The 19,125-nt window shown below is 39.1% G+C and overlaps 2 protein-coding genes across 6 annotated transcripts in view; one reads left to right on the forward strand and one right to left on the reverse strand.

Moving 5' to 3' along the window:
• HEATR5A (HEAT repeat containing 5A) overlaps positions 1-17,392 on the reverse strand; it is a 113,960-nt gene extending 96,568 nt beyond the window's left edge. For 3 of the 5 annotated variants that reach the window (XM_059914041.1, XM_059914040.1, XM_059914038.1), the window contains exon 1: positions 17,143-17,391. The gene's annotated coding sequence lies outside the window, so the exon portion shown is untranslated. Of the gene's footprint in view, positions 1-17,142 lie in introns of all 5 variants that reach the window. The other 2 variants (XM_059914042.1, XM_059914039.1) reach the window with 1 other exon arrangement.
• Positions 136-17,538, forward strand: LOC132360138 (splicing factor 3A subunit 2-like). Its single transcript, XM_059915223.1, has 2 exons — positions 136-226; positions 16,640-17,538. Exons 1-2 carry the CDS (start codon positions 136-138, stop codon positions 17,536-17,538), a joined length of 990 nt encoding a protein of 329 aa, XP_059771206.1.
• The last annotated feature ends 1,587 nt before the right edge of the window (positions 17,539-19,125 follow it).

Consider the following 19,125-nt stretch of genomic DNA (forward strand, 5'->3'; position numbering starts at 1 on the left):
GACACTAGTTGCAAACTGGTACACTGTTGGCTAAATTTGGCCTGCAATGTACGTACTGGAGAAAAAAATTAGTTACTAACATTTAAACACAAGATTTTACACAAAAATCTGGGTCCATATCCCATACAGCAATGAATGACGGAATCTAAGAGGGGCAAGGACTCCATCAGGCACAGTCGCCAGCTGGACTGCCTCATTCATTTACATTATTCGCCAACTTCTATGGGTATTCAAGTTTTCAACCCCTACTCTTTACCTTACTTTCGTCCTCTGGCTTGGGTTAATATCCTATATTCTCACTATGACACTGCACCAGCGGCCAAAAGACAGCTTTGATCCACCACTGTCTTCTCAAACCTATGTGCTGCTTTTAGCCATCTGGGTTGTCCCTCCCTAATTAGTCCTGCTCGCATGCCCAGTGCCACCCATGACCTGGCACCAACTGCCCTCAAAAGAAAACAGAAGTGCACATTAGATTATTTTCATAAACGTAAATTTTGAGGAACAAGAACAATATAAACAACCATGCTAACAAATTTACTTTTATAAAGATAACATGAATTTTAGCTTCTTGTTTAAAAAACCCTCCTTTCCTTTCTTAAATTATCGAAGTGAATTGAACAAAATACATGCAATTAAGGATAAAGTTAATAAATGCTACAGGAATAATTTCCAGAAGAAAGCTACTAAGTATACCGAAGGTGAAAAGCAAGTTTGCACTCAGTATCTACGATTGTGAGAGGAAAAAAAACCCTGAGTATCATAGAGAAAACTTTTTATAATCACCAGGGCAACTCAGAATCTCAAGAATCAAATTACCCTTTTTAGAGGTCATTAGGACTACTCTAGAGACATTTTTTTCCTTAGGCAGCAGCAATATTGTGGTGTAAAATGATCTATCAAGAAGCAAAATAGCTAACACAATGAAATAATAAATAATTCAGTAAAAGGTTGAGATCATAAGCAGGGCATAAAGTTATCTACAATGCCCTCAATACATTCCTCATATAAATCACTCCTAATAGAAGTAGACAATTCACACTGGTAATCCCACATCTAAACCACCAAATCTAAAATGCACCTGCGATCTCCACATACCTACCATCAATGAGACAAGCAAATGCATTTTGCAAATAACAGATGCTCCTGCTCTAACCTATAGTTTCACTTTAGGATGATGAATACAAACGTAGTCAATCTACTGTTATGTTTTAATCTGACCACAACCCTATGGCTATATATACCTGAAGGATGCTTATTTTTCTAGTTTTTCTCTTATTTTCCATTTTTATGTTTGTTGAGATTACAAAGTGATTAGTTTATTAAAAGTGAACATATATATCAATATATTTTTCAAGGTACAGTTATGCTACTTGAAAAAAAGATTCCATCAAACTGTTGTGTGCCAACTGTAATGCCAGCCATTATTTTTGACAGAAACTAATTATTTATTGATCACTTATTATAGTCCAGGCACTACTCCAAGCGCTTTACATTTTCTTGAATAATTAATTCGCAAAACTGTCCTTGGGTAGCTATTTTTATTAGCACTATTTTAAGATGAGGACATTGAGGCACAGAGAAGTTGAGTAGCTTTCCTAAGGTCACACAGAACCTGGTCATACACTTCAGCAATCTGACTCTAGATATATGTGCTTTAACCACTAGATACTATGCTGCCACCCTTTCATCCAATCAAGCCTGTCAAACACCTTGAAGCCAGGCATTTTATTTATTCATTCATTCATTTTTATTGAAATATAGTTGATGTGCAATATTATGTTAGTTTCAAGTGTACTACATAATGATTTGACATTTGCAAACATTATAAAATGATCACCATATCTATATAGGGTTTATAGAACTATTTTGGGAACATATGCTGAAGTTTATGCAGGGGGGAATAAGTCTCCCTAATCTTTTTGGTCATTTTAGTTTTTTTAAAGTGATTTATTATATCATTTTGAAGAGAGAAAAGAGAAAAAAAATCACAAACAATCAAAGAAACCATCAAACACAAAATAAGATAGGTTTGTCGAATTGGTTTGTTGTTTTTTTCTTTCCAGAGCATTAAAAGACCAATTTACAAAATGAATAAGCCACTCAGCAGTAAATGGAACTAATTCCAGAATGTATCAAGCAGTTAAAGTTACGGAATCTGTCTCATACTTAAATTTAAATTACTTTTCTTTGACTCTCAACTCACGTCTCTAAAAGACATCACAACAGCTTCAACTCAGCCTCCAGTCTTTAGCTTCTCAGTTTTGTTCAAAAAGCATACAGTAAAACAAACAAACAAACAAAAAACCTCTCAAGAATCTCCCATACTTCAGGTACATACATAAATCTTAAAATCTATACCTTTCAAAAAACAAAACAAAAACCCAAAACAGTAATTAGCTTATTGGGGAAGAAGGAAACTTTCCTCTACCCTTTTAGGTTTTTCTGGATGGTCTAAGATTAAATTGACATGAGACAGATTAACAGGAGAAAAATTTAATTCTGGACATACAGGAACCCCATACACAAGAGGGTCAAAGACCCCAGATACATGAAATGTTGAAAGACAGAAAGGTAAAATAAAGTATTATGCCATTCTAAGCTAAGGAATGGGACATTGGCCTGGGGCTTCGAAGGGCCGGAAGAGTCATTCACAGGACGATTAGAAGAGTAGATGTTTGGTAACTAGATGTTTGCTCTGACATAGAGGTGGGGCTACTTAGATAAAAATTAACTCCAGTAATAACTCTTTTCTGGGAAAAATCCCAAATTTAAATTCCTCTAAGAAGTTAAGGGAGGGGCAATATTTTCTCTTGAATCCACAGCGTCTCAACTGCCTTTAGTTCAAAACAATCCTCATGCAAAAGTGACACACTTTGGCCACTCGTTCTGAATCCCAAGATTTAATCTAGAAAGAAGATGGGTCATTCTTTACCGACCTATTATTCCCTATGACCTGTGATTCAGGCTTTGCAAAATTATAGGTTACAAAACAGGAACTCACAAGTTACACAGAGCATTAGGTCATAATTAAGATGTTGCCTAAGGAAGGCTGCCCTTGGTAGAAAGAAAATGAGGTCTTTCTGTTACTGTACTTTAAATATCCCTAGGCACAGTCTTAAAGTTGGTTTGCTGACACACTGTGTTTCACTGGTTGTAGGGTAAAATGAATATTGAAGCAAATCACTTATAATTCTAGAGTTAACAGTTTCATCTTAATGATTTTAAAATCCTGTCTGTATTCCATTTTTGAATCTGAAATACCTTGCTTCTTCCTACAATAAACTTACTATTTCAAAATTCACCTTAAAAAAAAAGCCTTCCTTCAGGAAGCCTTTCATGATTATACTGTCTTCTCTTGGTATAGCACTTTTTCCATTATTATAGTTATGCTTCATAAAATGTTTGGCTTCTCTAGCCATCATTTAAATTGTGAGATGCTCCTGGTATTTTTCCAAATCATGATTCAAAAATGTTAACAATGGGGCTTCCCTGGTGGCACAGTGGTTGAGAATCTGCCTGCTAATGCAGTGGACACGGGTTCGAGCCCTGGTCTGGGAAGATCCCACATGCCGCGGAGCAACTGAGCCCGTGAGCCACAACTACTGAGCCTGCGCGTCTGGAGCCTGTGCTCTGCAACAGGAGAGGCCGCGACAGTGAGAGGCCCGCGCACCGCGATGAAGAGTGGCCCCCACTTGCCACAACTAGAGAAAGCCCTCTCACAGAAATGAAGACCCAACACAGCCAAAAATAAATATAAATAAATAAATAAATTTATATAAAAAAAATACTCAGCCTTGATAGCCTTCAATGAGGAAACTAAAACTAAAAAAAAAAAAAAAAAAATGTTAACAATGGTTATTAGAGTAGTAGCATTATGGGTAATGCTATCTTCTCTAGTCTCCGAATTTTTAATGATTTAAAAACTTTTAAAATGAAACCCTTAAAAACCAATAAATAAACTAAACTTCCGTTAGATTCCTAACTTTTATAATCCATAATACCATTTGTTAGCATCATCTTGGTAACATCACAAGATTGCCTGCTGTAGTTCACGGCAATGCCTTTCACTTTCCAAACAGATTCCCAAATCACAAATTGACAACAGTAGCTATTACTCACTGAGCCAGGAACTTTTTAGGTGCTTAATTTATATCACCTCTAATCATCACAAGGAAGAAAGCAAGGAAGGCATTACTCGTCCCCATTTTATGGAAGAAAAAGCTTACATACCAATAAACAGTAGACCTGAAAATGAACCCAGGTCTCTTTGGCAACAAAGCTCATTCTCCTTCCTCAATGCTAGGAAGCCCTTCCACAGGGGGAAAAAAGGAAAAGCATCATTTTTGACATTAAGATGTAAGAGACAAAAAGTGTGGAATAAACAGGGCATGGCAGTGGGGGGGAGGCATTACTTTATATTTGGGCTCGTTCTCTCCCTATTTCCCCCTACACCTTTTAGTAAATCACAAAATAGGTTTCACCTCCTAAGTCCTCCAAGGATAAGGGTCAAACAATTAAAAAGGCAGCGTTGGGAACACAGCAAAAGGAACAATACAGATGAGGTTGGTAAACTTAAAATTAAAAGCTAAGCATGGCAAGACAGTAGACCTATATAACAATGTAGACTAGTGGTTCTCAACTCTGGCTGCTTTTTTTTTTTAATTAAAAAAAATTTTTTAACATCTTTATTGGAGTATAATTGCTTTACAATGGTGTGTTAGTTTCTGCTTTATAACAAAGTGAATCAGCTATATATAAACATATATCCCCTTATCTCCTCTCTCTTGCATCTCCCTCCCACCCTCCCTATCCCACCCCTCTAGGTGGTCACAAAGCACCCAGCTGATCTCCCTGTGCTATGCAGCTGCTTCCCAATAGCTATCTATTTTACATTTGGTAGTGTATATATATCCATGCCACTCTCTCACTTCGTCCCAGCTTACCCTTCCCCCTCCCCGTGTCCTCAAGTCCATTCTCTACATCTGCATCTTTATTCCTGTCCTGCTCCTAGGTTCTTCAGAACCTTTTTTTTTTTTTTTTTTTTAGATTCCATATATATGTGTTAGCATACGGTATTTGTTTTTCTCTTTCTGCCTTACTTCACTCTGTATGACAGACTCTAGGCCCATCCACCTCACTACAAATAATTCAATTTCGTTTCTTTTTATGGCTGAGTAATATTCCATTGTGTATATGTGCCACATCTTTATCCATTCATCTGTCACTGGATATTTAGGTTGCTTCCATGTCCTGGCTATTGTAAAGAGAGCTGCAATGAAATTGTGGTACATGTCTCTTTTTGAATTGTGGTTTTCTCAGGGTATATGCCCAGTAGTGGGATTGCTGGGTCATAGGGTAGTTCTATTTTTAGTTTTTTAAGGAACCTCCATACTGTTCTCCATAGTGGCTGTATCAATTTACAGTCCCACCAACAGTGCAAGAGGGTTCCCTTTCCTCCACACCCTCTCCAGCATTTACTGTGTGTAGATTTTTTGATGACGGCCTCTGGCTGCTTTTAAAAAATACTGAAGTTGAGCCTAAACCAACTTAATCAGAATCTCTGGAGGCTGGGGTGCTGTGACAAATGGATTTTTCATTTAATCCTCACATCACCATTATAAAATGGTGACCACGGGTAGGCTGCAGCTCCACTCACCACTGAAGCCATCCCTCTGCTGGCCAGTCAGCCCTGATTTTCCAGGAGGAAAATCATGTCCAAGTTTTGGAGCAATGGCTTGTAAGAAGCCCACACCCTGTTTCCTTCTGACTTTAAGTTCATTTTGTTGTCCTTGGAAAAGGCTGTTTTTCTTTAACTAAAAATAACCAAAATGCTTAAAAAAACCCAGAAAACTAGCATTATTAATTTATAAGTAAAGAATGCTGAGACTAGATAATATAGATAATTTTAATAGCTGATTAGTGTCCCCTACTCTCCTATAATTCATCTATTAAATTGGGTAAGAAAGATTTAACTTGATTATTATTTTTAGATAAGCCCATAGCAAGTGAAACTGCTTTAGAAAATAGCAGGGATATGACAATGAAATTCAAATCTATGATATTAGTATTTGACATGAATTTAGTCTTTCTAGTTCTCTATAATAACCCTAAAAATAAATTAGTTACCCATTAGTTAATACTTTAAAATGTTAAGTGTATAATACTGATTTAAGCTCAGTAAGAATTTGATTTAGCTGAGTGATTCAAAATTATATGTACTTTAAATCTAAATATTATAAATATAAAAATTTCATAGCCAATACTGAGATTTTAGAAAATCTGACAGATTCATAGTGACAGTACAAACAGATTCCACTCTTTTGGAAAATATAAAGAAGCCACAGAAATATCAAAACCATTTGACAAAAGCAACAGATTTTGAAAATTCATGCCAGAGAAAGAAAAAGGAAAATATCAGAAGCATAAGTGTTGATTACAGCACTATGAAAAGTGAAAACTGGAAACCTGAAAGTCCAACATTAGAGAAATGGTTAACTTAAGTTTGACATTTTCAAAGATTATTAGGCTCTTATTAACAATTATAATTATGGAAACTATAAGTACATAAATCTTAAATGTTGAGAGTGTGCCATAGGTAAAGCAGTGTTTCCTAAAGAGTGTTTTGTAGAACAATAGTGCCAAAGAATGAGGAAATGAGGATAAGTGTTGTGTGTGAGGGAGCGGAATCCAAATCCAAATCATTTTGGGAAATGCCAAGTTGGCAGTTTTCCTTCCTATAGAGGGTCCCCACACATGTAATATGGTAATGTGCACTATGTATTGCCAGGACGGCGTGTGTGTGTGTGTGTGTGTGTGTGTGTGTGGTGTATACACACACATAGAATATATACTGGGTGGGCCAAAAAGTGCCTTCAGTTTTTTAAGTAAAAATAAAAGACACACTTTTCATTTTCACCAAAACTTCATTGAAAAACGTATTCACCCTTTTGTTCCACTACCTTCTGCCATTTTTCAGGCAACTTCATAATTCTATCTTCTCAAAACTTTTTATCTTTTTGACAAAAGAACTGTTCCAGGTGCATTTTACAGTCCTCCAGGGAACTGAAATTTTTTCCAGTAAGAGAATTTTGCAAAGACCGAAATCAATGGAAATCCGAAAGTGCGATATCTGGTGAATACGGCACATGAATCAGAACTTCCCAGCCAAGCTGTAACAGTTTTTGCCTGGTCATCAAAGAAACATGCAGTCTTGCGTTATCCTGATGGAAGATGATGCGTTTTCTGTTGACTAATTCCGAATGCTTTTTGTTGAGTGCCACTTTCAGCTGGTCTAATTGGGAGCAGTACTTGTTAGAATTAATCGTTTAGTTTTACAGAAGGAGCTCATAATAGAGGACTCCCTTCCAATCCCACCATATACACATCACCTTCTTTGGATGAAGACCGGCCTTTGGAGTGGTTGGTAGTGGTTCACTTCGCTTGCCCCACAATCTCTTCTGTTCCACATTATTGTACAGTATCCACTTTTCATCTCCCATCACAATTTGTTTTAAAAACGGAACGTTTTCATTACATTTCAGCAGAGAATCACATGTGGAAATATGGTCAAGAAGGTTTTTTTGGCTTAAATTATGTGGAACCCAAACATCAAAGTGATTCACATAACCAAGATGGTGCAAATGATTTTCAACACTTGATTTGGATATTTTGAGTATGTTGCCTATCTCCCGCGTGGTATAAGGTTGATGGTTCTTAATTAATGTCTCGATTTGATCGCTAGCAACTTCAACTGGTCTACCTGACTGTGGAGCATCATCCAGCAAGAAACTTCGCAAACCACTTTTGACATGTTTGATCAGTCACAGCGCCTTCTCCATACACTGCACAAATCTTTTTTTGTGTTTCAGTTGTGTTTTTACCTTTCTTGAAATAATAAAGCATAATATGCCAAAAATGTTGCTGTTTTTCTTCCATCTTCAATATTAAAATGGCTACACAAAAATTCACCAATTTTGATGTCTTTTATTATTTTTTTATTTTTTATTTTTTAATGGACCTTTATTGGAGTATAATTGCTTCACAATACCGTGTTAGTTTCTGTTGTACAACAAAGTGAATCAGCCATATGCACACATACGTCCCCATATCCCCTCCCTCTTGAGCCTCCCTCTGATCCTCCGTATCCCACCCCTCTAGGTCATCGGAAAGCACCCAGCTAATCTCCCCGTGCTATGCTGCTGCATCCCACTAGCTAACTATTTTACATTTGGTGGTGTATATATGTTGATGCTACTCTCACTTCGCCCCAGCTTCTCCCTCCCACTCCGTGTCCTCAAGTTTGTTCTCTATGTCTACATCTTTATTCCTGGCCTGCAACTAGGTTCATCAGTACCATTTTTTTAAGATTCCACATACATGCGTTAGCATACGGTATTTGCTTTTCTCTTTCTGACTTACTTCACTCTGTACGACAGACTCTAGGTCCATCCACCTCACTACAAATAACTCAATTGCGTTTCTTTTTATGGTGAGTAATATTCCATTGTATATATGTGCCACATCTTCTTTATCCATTCATCTGTCAGTGGACATTTAGGTTGCTTCCATATCCTGGCTATTGCAAATAGTGCTGCAATGAACATTGAGGTACATGGCTCTTTCTGAATTACTGTTTTCTCAGGATATATGCCCAGTAGTGGGATTGCTGGGTCATGTGGTAGTTCTATTTTTAGTTTTTTAAAGACCCTCCATACTGTTTTCCATAGTGGTTGTACCAATTTACATTCCTACCAACAGTGCAGGAGGGTTCCCTTTTCACCACACCCTTTCCAGCGTTTACTGTTTCTAGATTTTTTGATAATGGCCATTTTGACCAGCATGAGGTGATACCTCACTGTAGTTTTGATTTGCATTTCTCTAATAATTAGTGATGCTGAGCACCTTTTCATGTGCCTCTTGGCCGTCTGTATGTCCTCCTTGGTGAAATGTCTATTTAGGTCTTCCATCCATTTTTTAACTGGATTGTTTGTTTTTTTGATATTGAGCTCCATAAACTGTATATTTTGGAGATTAACCCCTTGTTGTTTCATTTGCAAATATTTTCTCCCATTCTGAGGGCTGTCTTTTTGTCTTGTTTATGGTTTCCTTTGCTGTGCAGAAGCTTTTAAGTTTAATTAAGTCCCATTTGTTTTTGTTTTTATTTCCGTTACTCTAGGAGGTGGGTCAAAAAAGATCTTGCTGTGGTTTATGTCAAAGAGTGTTTTTCCTATGTTTTCCTCTAAGAGTTTTATAGTGTCTGGTCTTACATTTAAGTCTTTAATCCATTTGGAGTTTACTTTTGTGTATGGTGTTATGGTGTTAGGGAGTGTTCTAATTTCATTCTTGTACATGTAGCTGTCTGGTTTTCCCAGCACCACTTATTGAAGAGGCTGTCTTTTCTCCATTGTATGTTCTTGCCTCCTTTGTTGTAAATTAGGTACCCATATGTGCGTGGGTTTATCCCTGAGTATTCTATCCTGTACCACTGATCTATATTTCTGTTTCTGTGCCAGTACCATACTGTCTTGATTACTGTAGCTTTTTGGTATAGTTTGAAGTCACGGAGCCTGATTCCTCCAACTCCATTTTTCTTTCTCAAGATTGCTTTGGCTATTTGGGGTCTTTTGTGTTTCCATACGAATTGTAAAATTTTATGTTCTAATTCTGTGAAGAATGCCGTTGGTAGTTTGATGTGGACTGCACTGAATCTGCAGATTGCTTTGGGCAGTATAATCATCTTCACAATATTGATTCTTCCAATCCAAGAACATGGTATATTTTTCCATTTATGTCATCTTTGATTCCTTTCATCAGTGTTTTATAGTTTTCTGAGTACAAGTCTTTCGCCTCCTTAGGCAAGTTTACTCCTCGGTATTTTATTCTTTTTGTTGCAATGGTAAATGGGAGTGTTTCCTTAATTTCTCTTTTTGATTTATCGTTGTTGGTGTATAGGAATGCCAGAGATTTCTGTGCATTAATTTTGCATCCTGCAACCTTGCCAAATTCATTGGTTAGTTCTAGTAGTTTTCTGGTGGTATATTTAGGATTTTCTATGTATAGTATCATGTCATCTGCACAGTGACTTCTTCTTTTCCAATGTGGATTCCTGATAAGTCTTTTTTTAAATGCATGCAGATATGACAGCTGTCACATATAATCTAACAAAATTGTTTCAAATGAAGTTAAAGACAACTAAGTGTTACTAGAGCCATCTTACAGAAAAAACTGAACGAACTTTTTGGCCCACCCAATATATATACGGCACTTGATGTTTCTCAACATCTTTTAAGTATGAACCTTTGCCCCACCTTTACGTTTTTCTTTTTTTTCCCAGCTGGGAATCCTGTGAACTCAGTGTTCTATAGTACACAATCTTTAAATACTAATCATTAAAGAGTACTGTAAGTCAAAAAATTTAAAATTCCCTTTCGCTTATACTGTGACAGGATTTTTTAAGAAGTAGAAGAATATGTAACAAGTCAATGTCACACTTCTACTTAAAAGTAGCCATTTCTGGGACTTCCTTGGTGGTGCAGCGGTGAAGAATCCACCTGCCAACGCAGGGGACACGGGTTTGAGCCCTGGTCCGGGAAGATCCCACATGCCGCAGAGCAATTAAGCCCGTGCGCCACAACTACTGAGCCTGCGCTCTAGAGCCCACGTGCCAAAACTACTGAAGTTTTGCCTAGAGCAAAGTGTCCAGAGCCATGTGCCTAGAGCCCATGCTCTGCAACAAGAGAAGCCACCGCAATGAGAAGCCCGTGCACCACAATGAAGAGTAGCCCCCACTCACTGCAACTAGAGAAAGCCCACACACAGCAACGAAGACCCAACGCAGCCAAAAATAAATAAATAAAATTTAAAAAAATAATAAATTTATTTAAAAAGTAGCCATTTCTGATTAATGTTTTGGATCAAATTATCTAACATTCAGAACTCTATAAACAGAATCTTTTCTTTACTACTCCTGGAATATAAGTAAAGAAAAAAATAGTTTTAATTAACCTAGCATATTTAAGATTTATCAGTTCACATAAAAATCTGTATTATTCATACTTTTTTAAAAAAATTAATTAATTTCTTTATTTTTGCTGTGTTGGGTCTTCGTTTCTGTGCGAGGGCTTTCTCTAGTTGTGGCAAGTGGGGGCCACTCTTCATCGCGGTGCACGGGCCTCTCACTATCGCGGCCTCTCTTGTTGCGGAGCACAGGCTCCGGACGCGGAGGCTCAGTAATCATGGCTCACAGGCCCAGCTGCTCCGTGGCATGTGGGATCTTCCCAGACCAGGGCTCGAACCCGTGTCCCCTGCATTGGTAGGCAGATTCTCAACCACTGCGCCACCAGGGAAGCCCCCATACTTTTAACAAGCTAAAAATGGCTTGTTGTACCATAAATTTTAAAATTTGATTTTTGGATTCTGAATACAATTCCCATAAAATCAACTTAATCCATGTTTCTTAAGTCATATGACAGAAGTCTAACTTGCACCATGCCCCAGGCACAGCACTAATACCTTGTTTTACTATATAATGAAAATACATTCAGTGTACCAAGATTCAAACGATATTTCCTGCAAACTTGGTAGAAATGGCAAGAAAGCTGCTTCTCACCACTGCATAATACAAGTCAATAGGAAAGGCAGATACGCTCAACTTCAAAAACTGATGGGGAGCACATCCTGTAAGACAGAGAAGCTAGGATGGAATAGGAAAGAAACAGGAGTTATACAGAAATTTATAAGTTGGGGTAAGAAAGGGCCAGAAGTAGGGATGCAATGTCCTTTGCCTTCCTCTCTTGTTTTTCCAAAGTGCTGCAGATTACCATTAGGGATGCGAAGAATGGCAGAAGCTGGATTCAATGAAGGAGATTGCTAGTAGGGGCCCCATTTGAAGTCCAGCCCTGGGAATTCTCTTTGCAGATTACAAAAGAGAAAACCTTTAAGAGTAAAAGGAAGTATGGGTGGAGGGGGAGGGGAACTGAACAGCAGGAACCAACTCTAATAAGGCAATGATAGGAAAAGGAACTAACATTTCTTGAGGATTTACTTACTAGAAACTTTTAATTCATTCTCTCATTTAATCTTCATAACACTGAAACTCAGATATTATCATCCTCATTTTACAGATGAGGATAATGAGTTAAGCAATTTGTCCAAGATGAAGATGCTATTCAAGTGGAAGAAAGATTAACGCCTACATCTATCTAGTTTCAATGTCCATGTTCCTTCAACTACTTTCTACATTCTCTTCATACAGTCTCTAATCACTGCTATTACTGACAGTTACTGCCATGCCCACTGAAGCATCTAATCTTTATAACTTTGTTCTTTCTTATCACTTCACTCTCCTCTTAGGTCTCCAATACTTTGAGGCTTTTTGATAAAGTGTGAGGTCTACTAGAGACATCAACTTCCAGAGGGCCCTTTCCATCTAGACAGTAAATCAATAAGTACTAACAGTGTTAGGTTAGTCTTTGGCTATTCTTGACAATTTTTATCACTCTTCATTCCACAAACCAACTCTTCCACCTCCCCCTGGGAAGAAAGATTTCACTCTGGACACTTTGGAATTCCAGAAGGCAAATTTTAAAAGAGAAATTTTACTCTAATATCTCCTACCACACTCAATTTGAAAGTCACTATCTAAGCAATCTCACTACTTGGTACCTAATTAAGAATCCAGTAACAAGAAGTACAATAAAAAACAAAAAAAGTTAAAAAAAAAAGAAGATATACAGCAATTAATTGTTTCAAAGATCATGAACTTCACTGACATTAAGTTTCTTGTCTCTCAAGGCCTGTTCATTCTTAGTTTAGTTTAGACATGACTAATAATCCAGTTATCTGGATTCTAGTTAGGGTGGAGTAGAGCACCATATTAAAACTGAAGAAGCAAACTCATTGAGAGCAGGAAGAAGTCAGAGCAGGCAGGAAACAGTGACGGAAGTGACCCAAACACTATCTAATACAGATATTTTAAAAAGCAGGCAATATGGGGATACTTAGTTCAAGAGCGAAGTTCACAAGATGCCATTATTCCCCCAGCTCAGCAGAGGCCAGGAATCCTTGCTCAATTTTCCAAAATATCACTGTATTTGCTGCTCATGAAATCCGCCACCTAGGACTTCCTAGTTAGCCATTAGAGTCCACCTGCTTCCCCTCCTTCTTCCCCTTCTAACTATTCATGGCTCTTGCACCCTGGTTAGCATTCACAGATTCACCCTTAATGCACACTATCGTCTGACATCTTGGCTTTTCCTCACGGTTCCCACTTCTAATTTACAACATATCTTATGAAATGCCTAGTCTATAATTTAGCTACAGTTCTGACCCTCTTGGAGCCCTACCTGAGGGTTCTTGTTTTTTAGCAGACACTGCTTCCTACTCCCTGCCAGATGCCTAAGTAGGCTCTTAACATTTCAAGTGCAGCTCCCTGGAACAACTCCATTATTCCTCTGCTTTCTGGCTGCCACCATCATAGCCCACCCAAGTAATACACTGAACATACCATCTATTACCTCTAACCCCTAGTTGCTCTGGGGCAGCACTCCATAATCAAACTCACTGATATTTCTGCAGCAAAAGATAAACATTCACATAAAGGTGGGATAAATAATGACTATAAATAGCTTCATATCAGCTCAGGTGATGTTTTGCTGCCAAATGAGTTAAGAAAAAAGCCTTTTGGACTCTGTAAGTTTAAGGGATTTTGTACCTGTATATACTTTTCTTTTCTTTTTTTTTTTTGCTTTCCAGATTTCCTCCCAAAATATCTTTTAAAAATTTTTGTGCATTTCAATGGGTAATTTCAATTTTCTGATAATTTTACTTACATATAAAATGTACTGAACAAGTGAGGTATTATTTTGAATATATATACAAAAACATGCATATATTCAACATACAGAAATCTACAAGCACAAGAGAAAAGGATATAGACAGATGCTGTTGTATATCCATAGAGAAGCATCATCTAGAAAATAAGTACAAAGAAGTACATATATAAAATATTTTATTTAGTGAAGTTAGAACCATACCACGGTTTTAAGATTAGCAAAAGTACATACTCTGCTTTAAATATTTAAATATCACCTCATACAAGTTTTCCTTCTTTCCTGTCACATAATTAGCTCTAATTTCTTAGGCACGTAACACTAACATAATACTTTAATATGGCTATATTATATGCTTTTCTAGAAATAATTATCTTTTAAGTTGTTACTACTAAAAGAAAATCCCTAACATGATTCAGGATACATGGTCCAGTTTCAATCTGTTGGGTATCTGTTTAGAGGGTTCCAATTTCCAATTTGGGTCTTACTGTATATATACATTTGACTTCATGCTCACAGTTACACTGTCAATAATTTTCTGTCTGATCTTTTAATCAATGTCACTAGATTCATGGTAAAAAAACAAAAAGTCTGAATAAAAATAACTTACTGTTACTTGTGAAAAACACAAATATCAAAAAGAGACTTTACTAAATGAAAAAAAATTTCCACATCAGACCTAAATTAAAACTGAAATTGGGCTTCCCTGGTGGCGCAGTGGTTGAGAGTCTGCCTGCCAATGCAGGGCACGCGGGTTCGAGCCCTGGTCTGGGAGGATCCCGCATGCCACAGAGCGGCTGGGCCCGTGAGCCATAATTACTCAGCCTGTGCGTCTGGAGCCTGTGCTCCGCAAGAGGAGAGGCCGCGATGGTGAGGGGCCCGCGCACCGCGATGAAGAGTGGCCCCCGCTTGCCGCACCTGGAGAAAGCCCTCGCACAGAAACGAAGACCCAACACAGCCATAAATAAATAAATAAATAAAAATAAATTAATTAATTAATTTAAAAAAAAAACAAAACTGAAATTATAAAGTTTATAGAAAACACGTAAAAATCCTTCCCGTTCTCTAGCCTTCCAAAAGTCTAGAATTGCTGAAATTAAAAATTATTAGGTAAATATAACAGAAAAGGCATGACCTTTTTCCATCATTTCACATCTAGGATGTGGAAGCATTTATGGGATCCAGTAGTTCACCTAACATAATGAAAAAGATGAAGAATTAAAACTGAACTTAACCTACTTCCTCCCACAAAAGACATAGTGATTAAGAGTTTACAGAGTTTTAGTGCAGGGTCAGCACTTTTTTCCTGTGAAGGACCAGAGAGTAAATACTTTAGGCTGTGTGGAGCACACAGGCTCTGCCACAACTACTCATAAACAATACATAAACGGCCATAAATAGATGAGTGTGGTTATGTTCCAGTACAACATTATCTGTAAAAACTGGCAGCAGGCTGGATTTGACCCACAGCCTGTCAATTGCTGACCCCTAGTGTAATCCAAAGAATTTAACACTACTAGACAAGGGATTCAATTAAATGATATAAACAAGTCTCTACTAATTCCTTAGGCCTCAGTCAATTCATTTCTTAAATGAAGTTTAATAACAGTTTCTGCAGTCTCCTTAAAATGCAGAAATGCTTTTATGTGAGAGGACTAAGGTCCCACGAAGGGGCTGTTCAAACCCATCAAGTATACTATGGATAATTAATGAAACACAAGAGTCAATAAAGCCTTTTTTAAAAAATGCCGATGTCATTAAATTGGTTAATCAGGATTTAGAATAAAAGAATTTTAGAATATGAAGGGACCTAAACAAATCCAGAGTTTAATCTTTTATTTTATTCAAAAGATAATTAAGAAAAGCTCATAAAGGTTATCAACACTCTCAATCCCGTTTTTGAAATAAAGCTGAATGGCAGAAAGGAAGATAGGTGTATTGCTTAAAGACGAAAAGCTCTTAAATTTTTTCCTTAGAGAACATATTATTAGTGCAATTTTAAAAAATTTTAAGGTACTTTGGATTATGTATTTTCTGTTCTAAAGTCAGATACAATGATAAACAAAAAGAAAAGAAGAGAAAAGTTAACAGAGATCTGTAAACAGTAGTGGAGGAGCTTAAGCTAAAATTCAGGTCTCCCGTCAGTTTAGAAGTTTTCCAATACTATAACTATCTATATAAAATAGCTGTACTTTTCCCAACTGTCACTATTCTTGTTATAAACCCTGCCTGCTTACCCATTTCATTAAAGGAGAAAAAAATCTATGGTATTAAAATGTAAGATAAATCTCGGCTTCAATGCTGATCTAAAACCACTTTCTCAAAGACATACTTTCTAAAATGTTTGGAAAACGAAACAGGGCAATTCTCCTTTCCCCATCCACCTAATGCCCAGCTCCAAGCACACTTTTTCCTTACACTATAATCTCGCCAGAGTATTTTCTCTGACAAAGTTCTGAACCGTACTTACGGGCCCCTTTTTTCCCTTTTAACGTCTTCTCTAGGCTGTTAAGTTCCTTAAGGGCGCTGAGCCTGCACATAAAAGATGCTGAATATTTGTTGAATAAATGACTGCACATAAAAACAATGTATAACTATGACCTTTAATAAAGGAGCGCAAATCATTTGACACCTATTATCTGACTTGACAGTTAACAAAAATCATCTTAACTTGCCAGAGGTATACATTACTGTGACTAGTAAATACCATAAAGCGCTTCATAAAGTTTCCAAAGACTTTATAATCCCTTGAAATGACACTGCGCTGGCCGAAAGTAGGGTAAGAAGAAATGCTTCCTCGTACTAAGCAAATGCTACCCCGGCAAAGGCTTGCTTTCCTTGCGAGAAGGCACTATCCATATCCACTCTCCACTGCTCCCGGAAACGCGCCTCCAGGGTTGCGCGCGAGCGTTCGGAGAACCTCTCCCGAAGCTCGGGTTGGGGCCCCGCTCCCGGCCAACCCCCGGCGCGGCGGGCGCCGCCAGGGCGGGTCCGGGGAGCAGCGCGCCAGCGAAGCGGGCTCCGACCTTCCGACCTTCCCCGCAAGCCTGGGGGCTCCCGCCGGCGGCCAGAGTCCCCGCCTACCTGTTGTGCACGGGGGAAACCAGACTTTCCCGGAGCCCAAGAGGAAGGACGGAGGGCACGGCTACTCGGCCGTCCCCGCGCCGCAGTTCAGCCCCTCCTCGGCGGGCTCCGGCCCCTTCGGCCAGATCGCCTAATCCCTCGTCCCGTTCCTGCTCCCGGGGTCCCAGCTTCCTACACCGCTTCGCTGCCGCGACCACCCCGGGGACCCTCCAGCCGCTCAACTTACAGTGCAGGCCCCGGTGTGTGGTTCCTCCTAGCCGGCAAGCAGCACGGACACCGCCCCCTCGCGCCGGGAGCCGCCTCCACTGCGGCGATTCCCGACTGCTCGCCCCCGGGGTCCGCCACGACCACGACTCAGCGACCGTCCCAGCCTCGCCACGTTATCGGATCCACAGCGCTGGGACTCGCAGGCGGTAGCGACTGCGAGGCAGCGGGGCGGGAGGGGCGCGCGCGGGGCGGGACGGAAAGCTCGGAGCCTGGAGTGCGGCGGGAGCCAGCGATTGGGAACACGCCCCGCACCGCGCCGAGACCCCGCCAGCCGGCCGCCGAGCTATCGAGCGCCCACACTGGCAGGCGTGACTGCTCCACCTCCGAAAGAGCGATGGCGGAGACTGCGGCCTAGACTGAGGCCAGGGCAGCGTCTTTGCAGTCTGGAGAGCTTGGCCACACCCATTTTTGTTTGTTTTCGACTCTACCCAGAATCCTTGGGGCATCTGAAGTCTAAGGCACAACTGGAGCCTGGAGAAATTCAGGCAGGGAGTGCCGTGGGTGTAGGTGGTGGAATGCTAGACTGGGAAGGGGCCTTAGAGAGCCTTGTGTCCTACAGCCCGAAACTCCGGGGCCTGACGTAAAGCAGCTTGCTCAAGGTCACATACCCAGTCACTGGCGGAACTGGGATTAACAACCTCTTGGCCCCAAGTCAAGTGCGTTTTTCTAGTATACTCAGCATTTTGAACGTAATTTTTCAATTTCTATTTTGAAACAAGCACAAGCTTACAGAAATGTTTCAAGTATAGAGAACAGAGAACACTTTTATTTCCTGAACCATTTGTGATCTAAGTTGCTGACACAATGCCACATTGGCCCTAAATACTTTAGTGTGTAGTCCTACTAATAAGCACCTCTATTACATAATCACAATATAACTAGCAAAATCAAAATATGTGATACATTACGTTTTGCCAGTTGTCCCAATAATGCTCTTTATGATGAAAGGATTCAGTTCAGGATCAAGCACTGTACTTACTTGTCATGTATCTTTAGTCACCTTCAATCTGGAACACTTCCTTGGTCTTTCTTTGATTTTCACATCCTTGATACTTGTGAAGATTCCTGGCCAATTATTCTACAGAATGGCCTTCACTTTGCATCTGTCTGATGCTTACTCATGATTAGATTCAGGGTAGATGTCTTTGACAGGACTCTCAGAGAAGTGATGCTCTGTTCTTCTCATTGCATCCTATGAGGTGGCACATGATTTTAATGTCTCATTATGGGTGTTTATTTCAATAAGGTATTGTCTGCCAGGCTTCTCCAGTAGTTACTTTTTTCCTCTTTGTAATTAGGAAGGATTTTGTGGGGGAAATTCTTTGAAACTATGTACTTTTTTTTGTTTCTCATCAAACTTTCAATTAATTTATTTCTATTAGCATGAATTCAGAGTTTCCTATTTTATTAAATGGGTTATAATTTCTCATTGTTTATTTTGGAGTTCAAATTGTCCCAAGTTTGGTCAGTGAGATTCACCCATTCATGCTGGCTTCTGTGTCTTTGTGTGTTTTACATCCTTTCACAATGTATTATTGTAAAACATTTTTTAAATACAGAAAATTTGAAAGAGTTTTATATAACATATATCCCACCATCCATATTATTCATTAACATTTTACTATTCTGTCCCCTTTTGACACACCTCCATCATTCTTTGAGTACTCCCTTAATTTCTGGCACCTGGATGCAGCCATTTATCCGGGAGTCCTGGTTCCTTTTAGTGGAGAATGATATTTAGTTTATTTATTTATTTATTATGTTTGGCTGCGTTGGGTCTTCGTTGCTGCGCACGGGCTTTCTCTAGTTGTGGCGAGTGCGGGCTACTCTTCATTGTGGTGTGCGGGCTTCTCATTGCGGTGGCTTCTCTTGTTGCAGAACACAGGCTCTAGGCACGCAGGCTTCAGTAGTTGTGGCACATGGGGTCAGTAGTTGTGGCTCG

Source organism: Balaenoptera ricei, chromosome 2, assembly GCF_028023285.1.
Source record: "Balaenoptera ricei isolate mBalRic1 chromosome 2, mBalRic1.hap2, whole genome shotgun sequence".
NCBI lineage: Eukaryota > Metazoa > Chordata > Mammalia > Artiodactyla > Balaenopteridae > Balaenoptera > Balaenoptera ricei.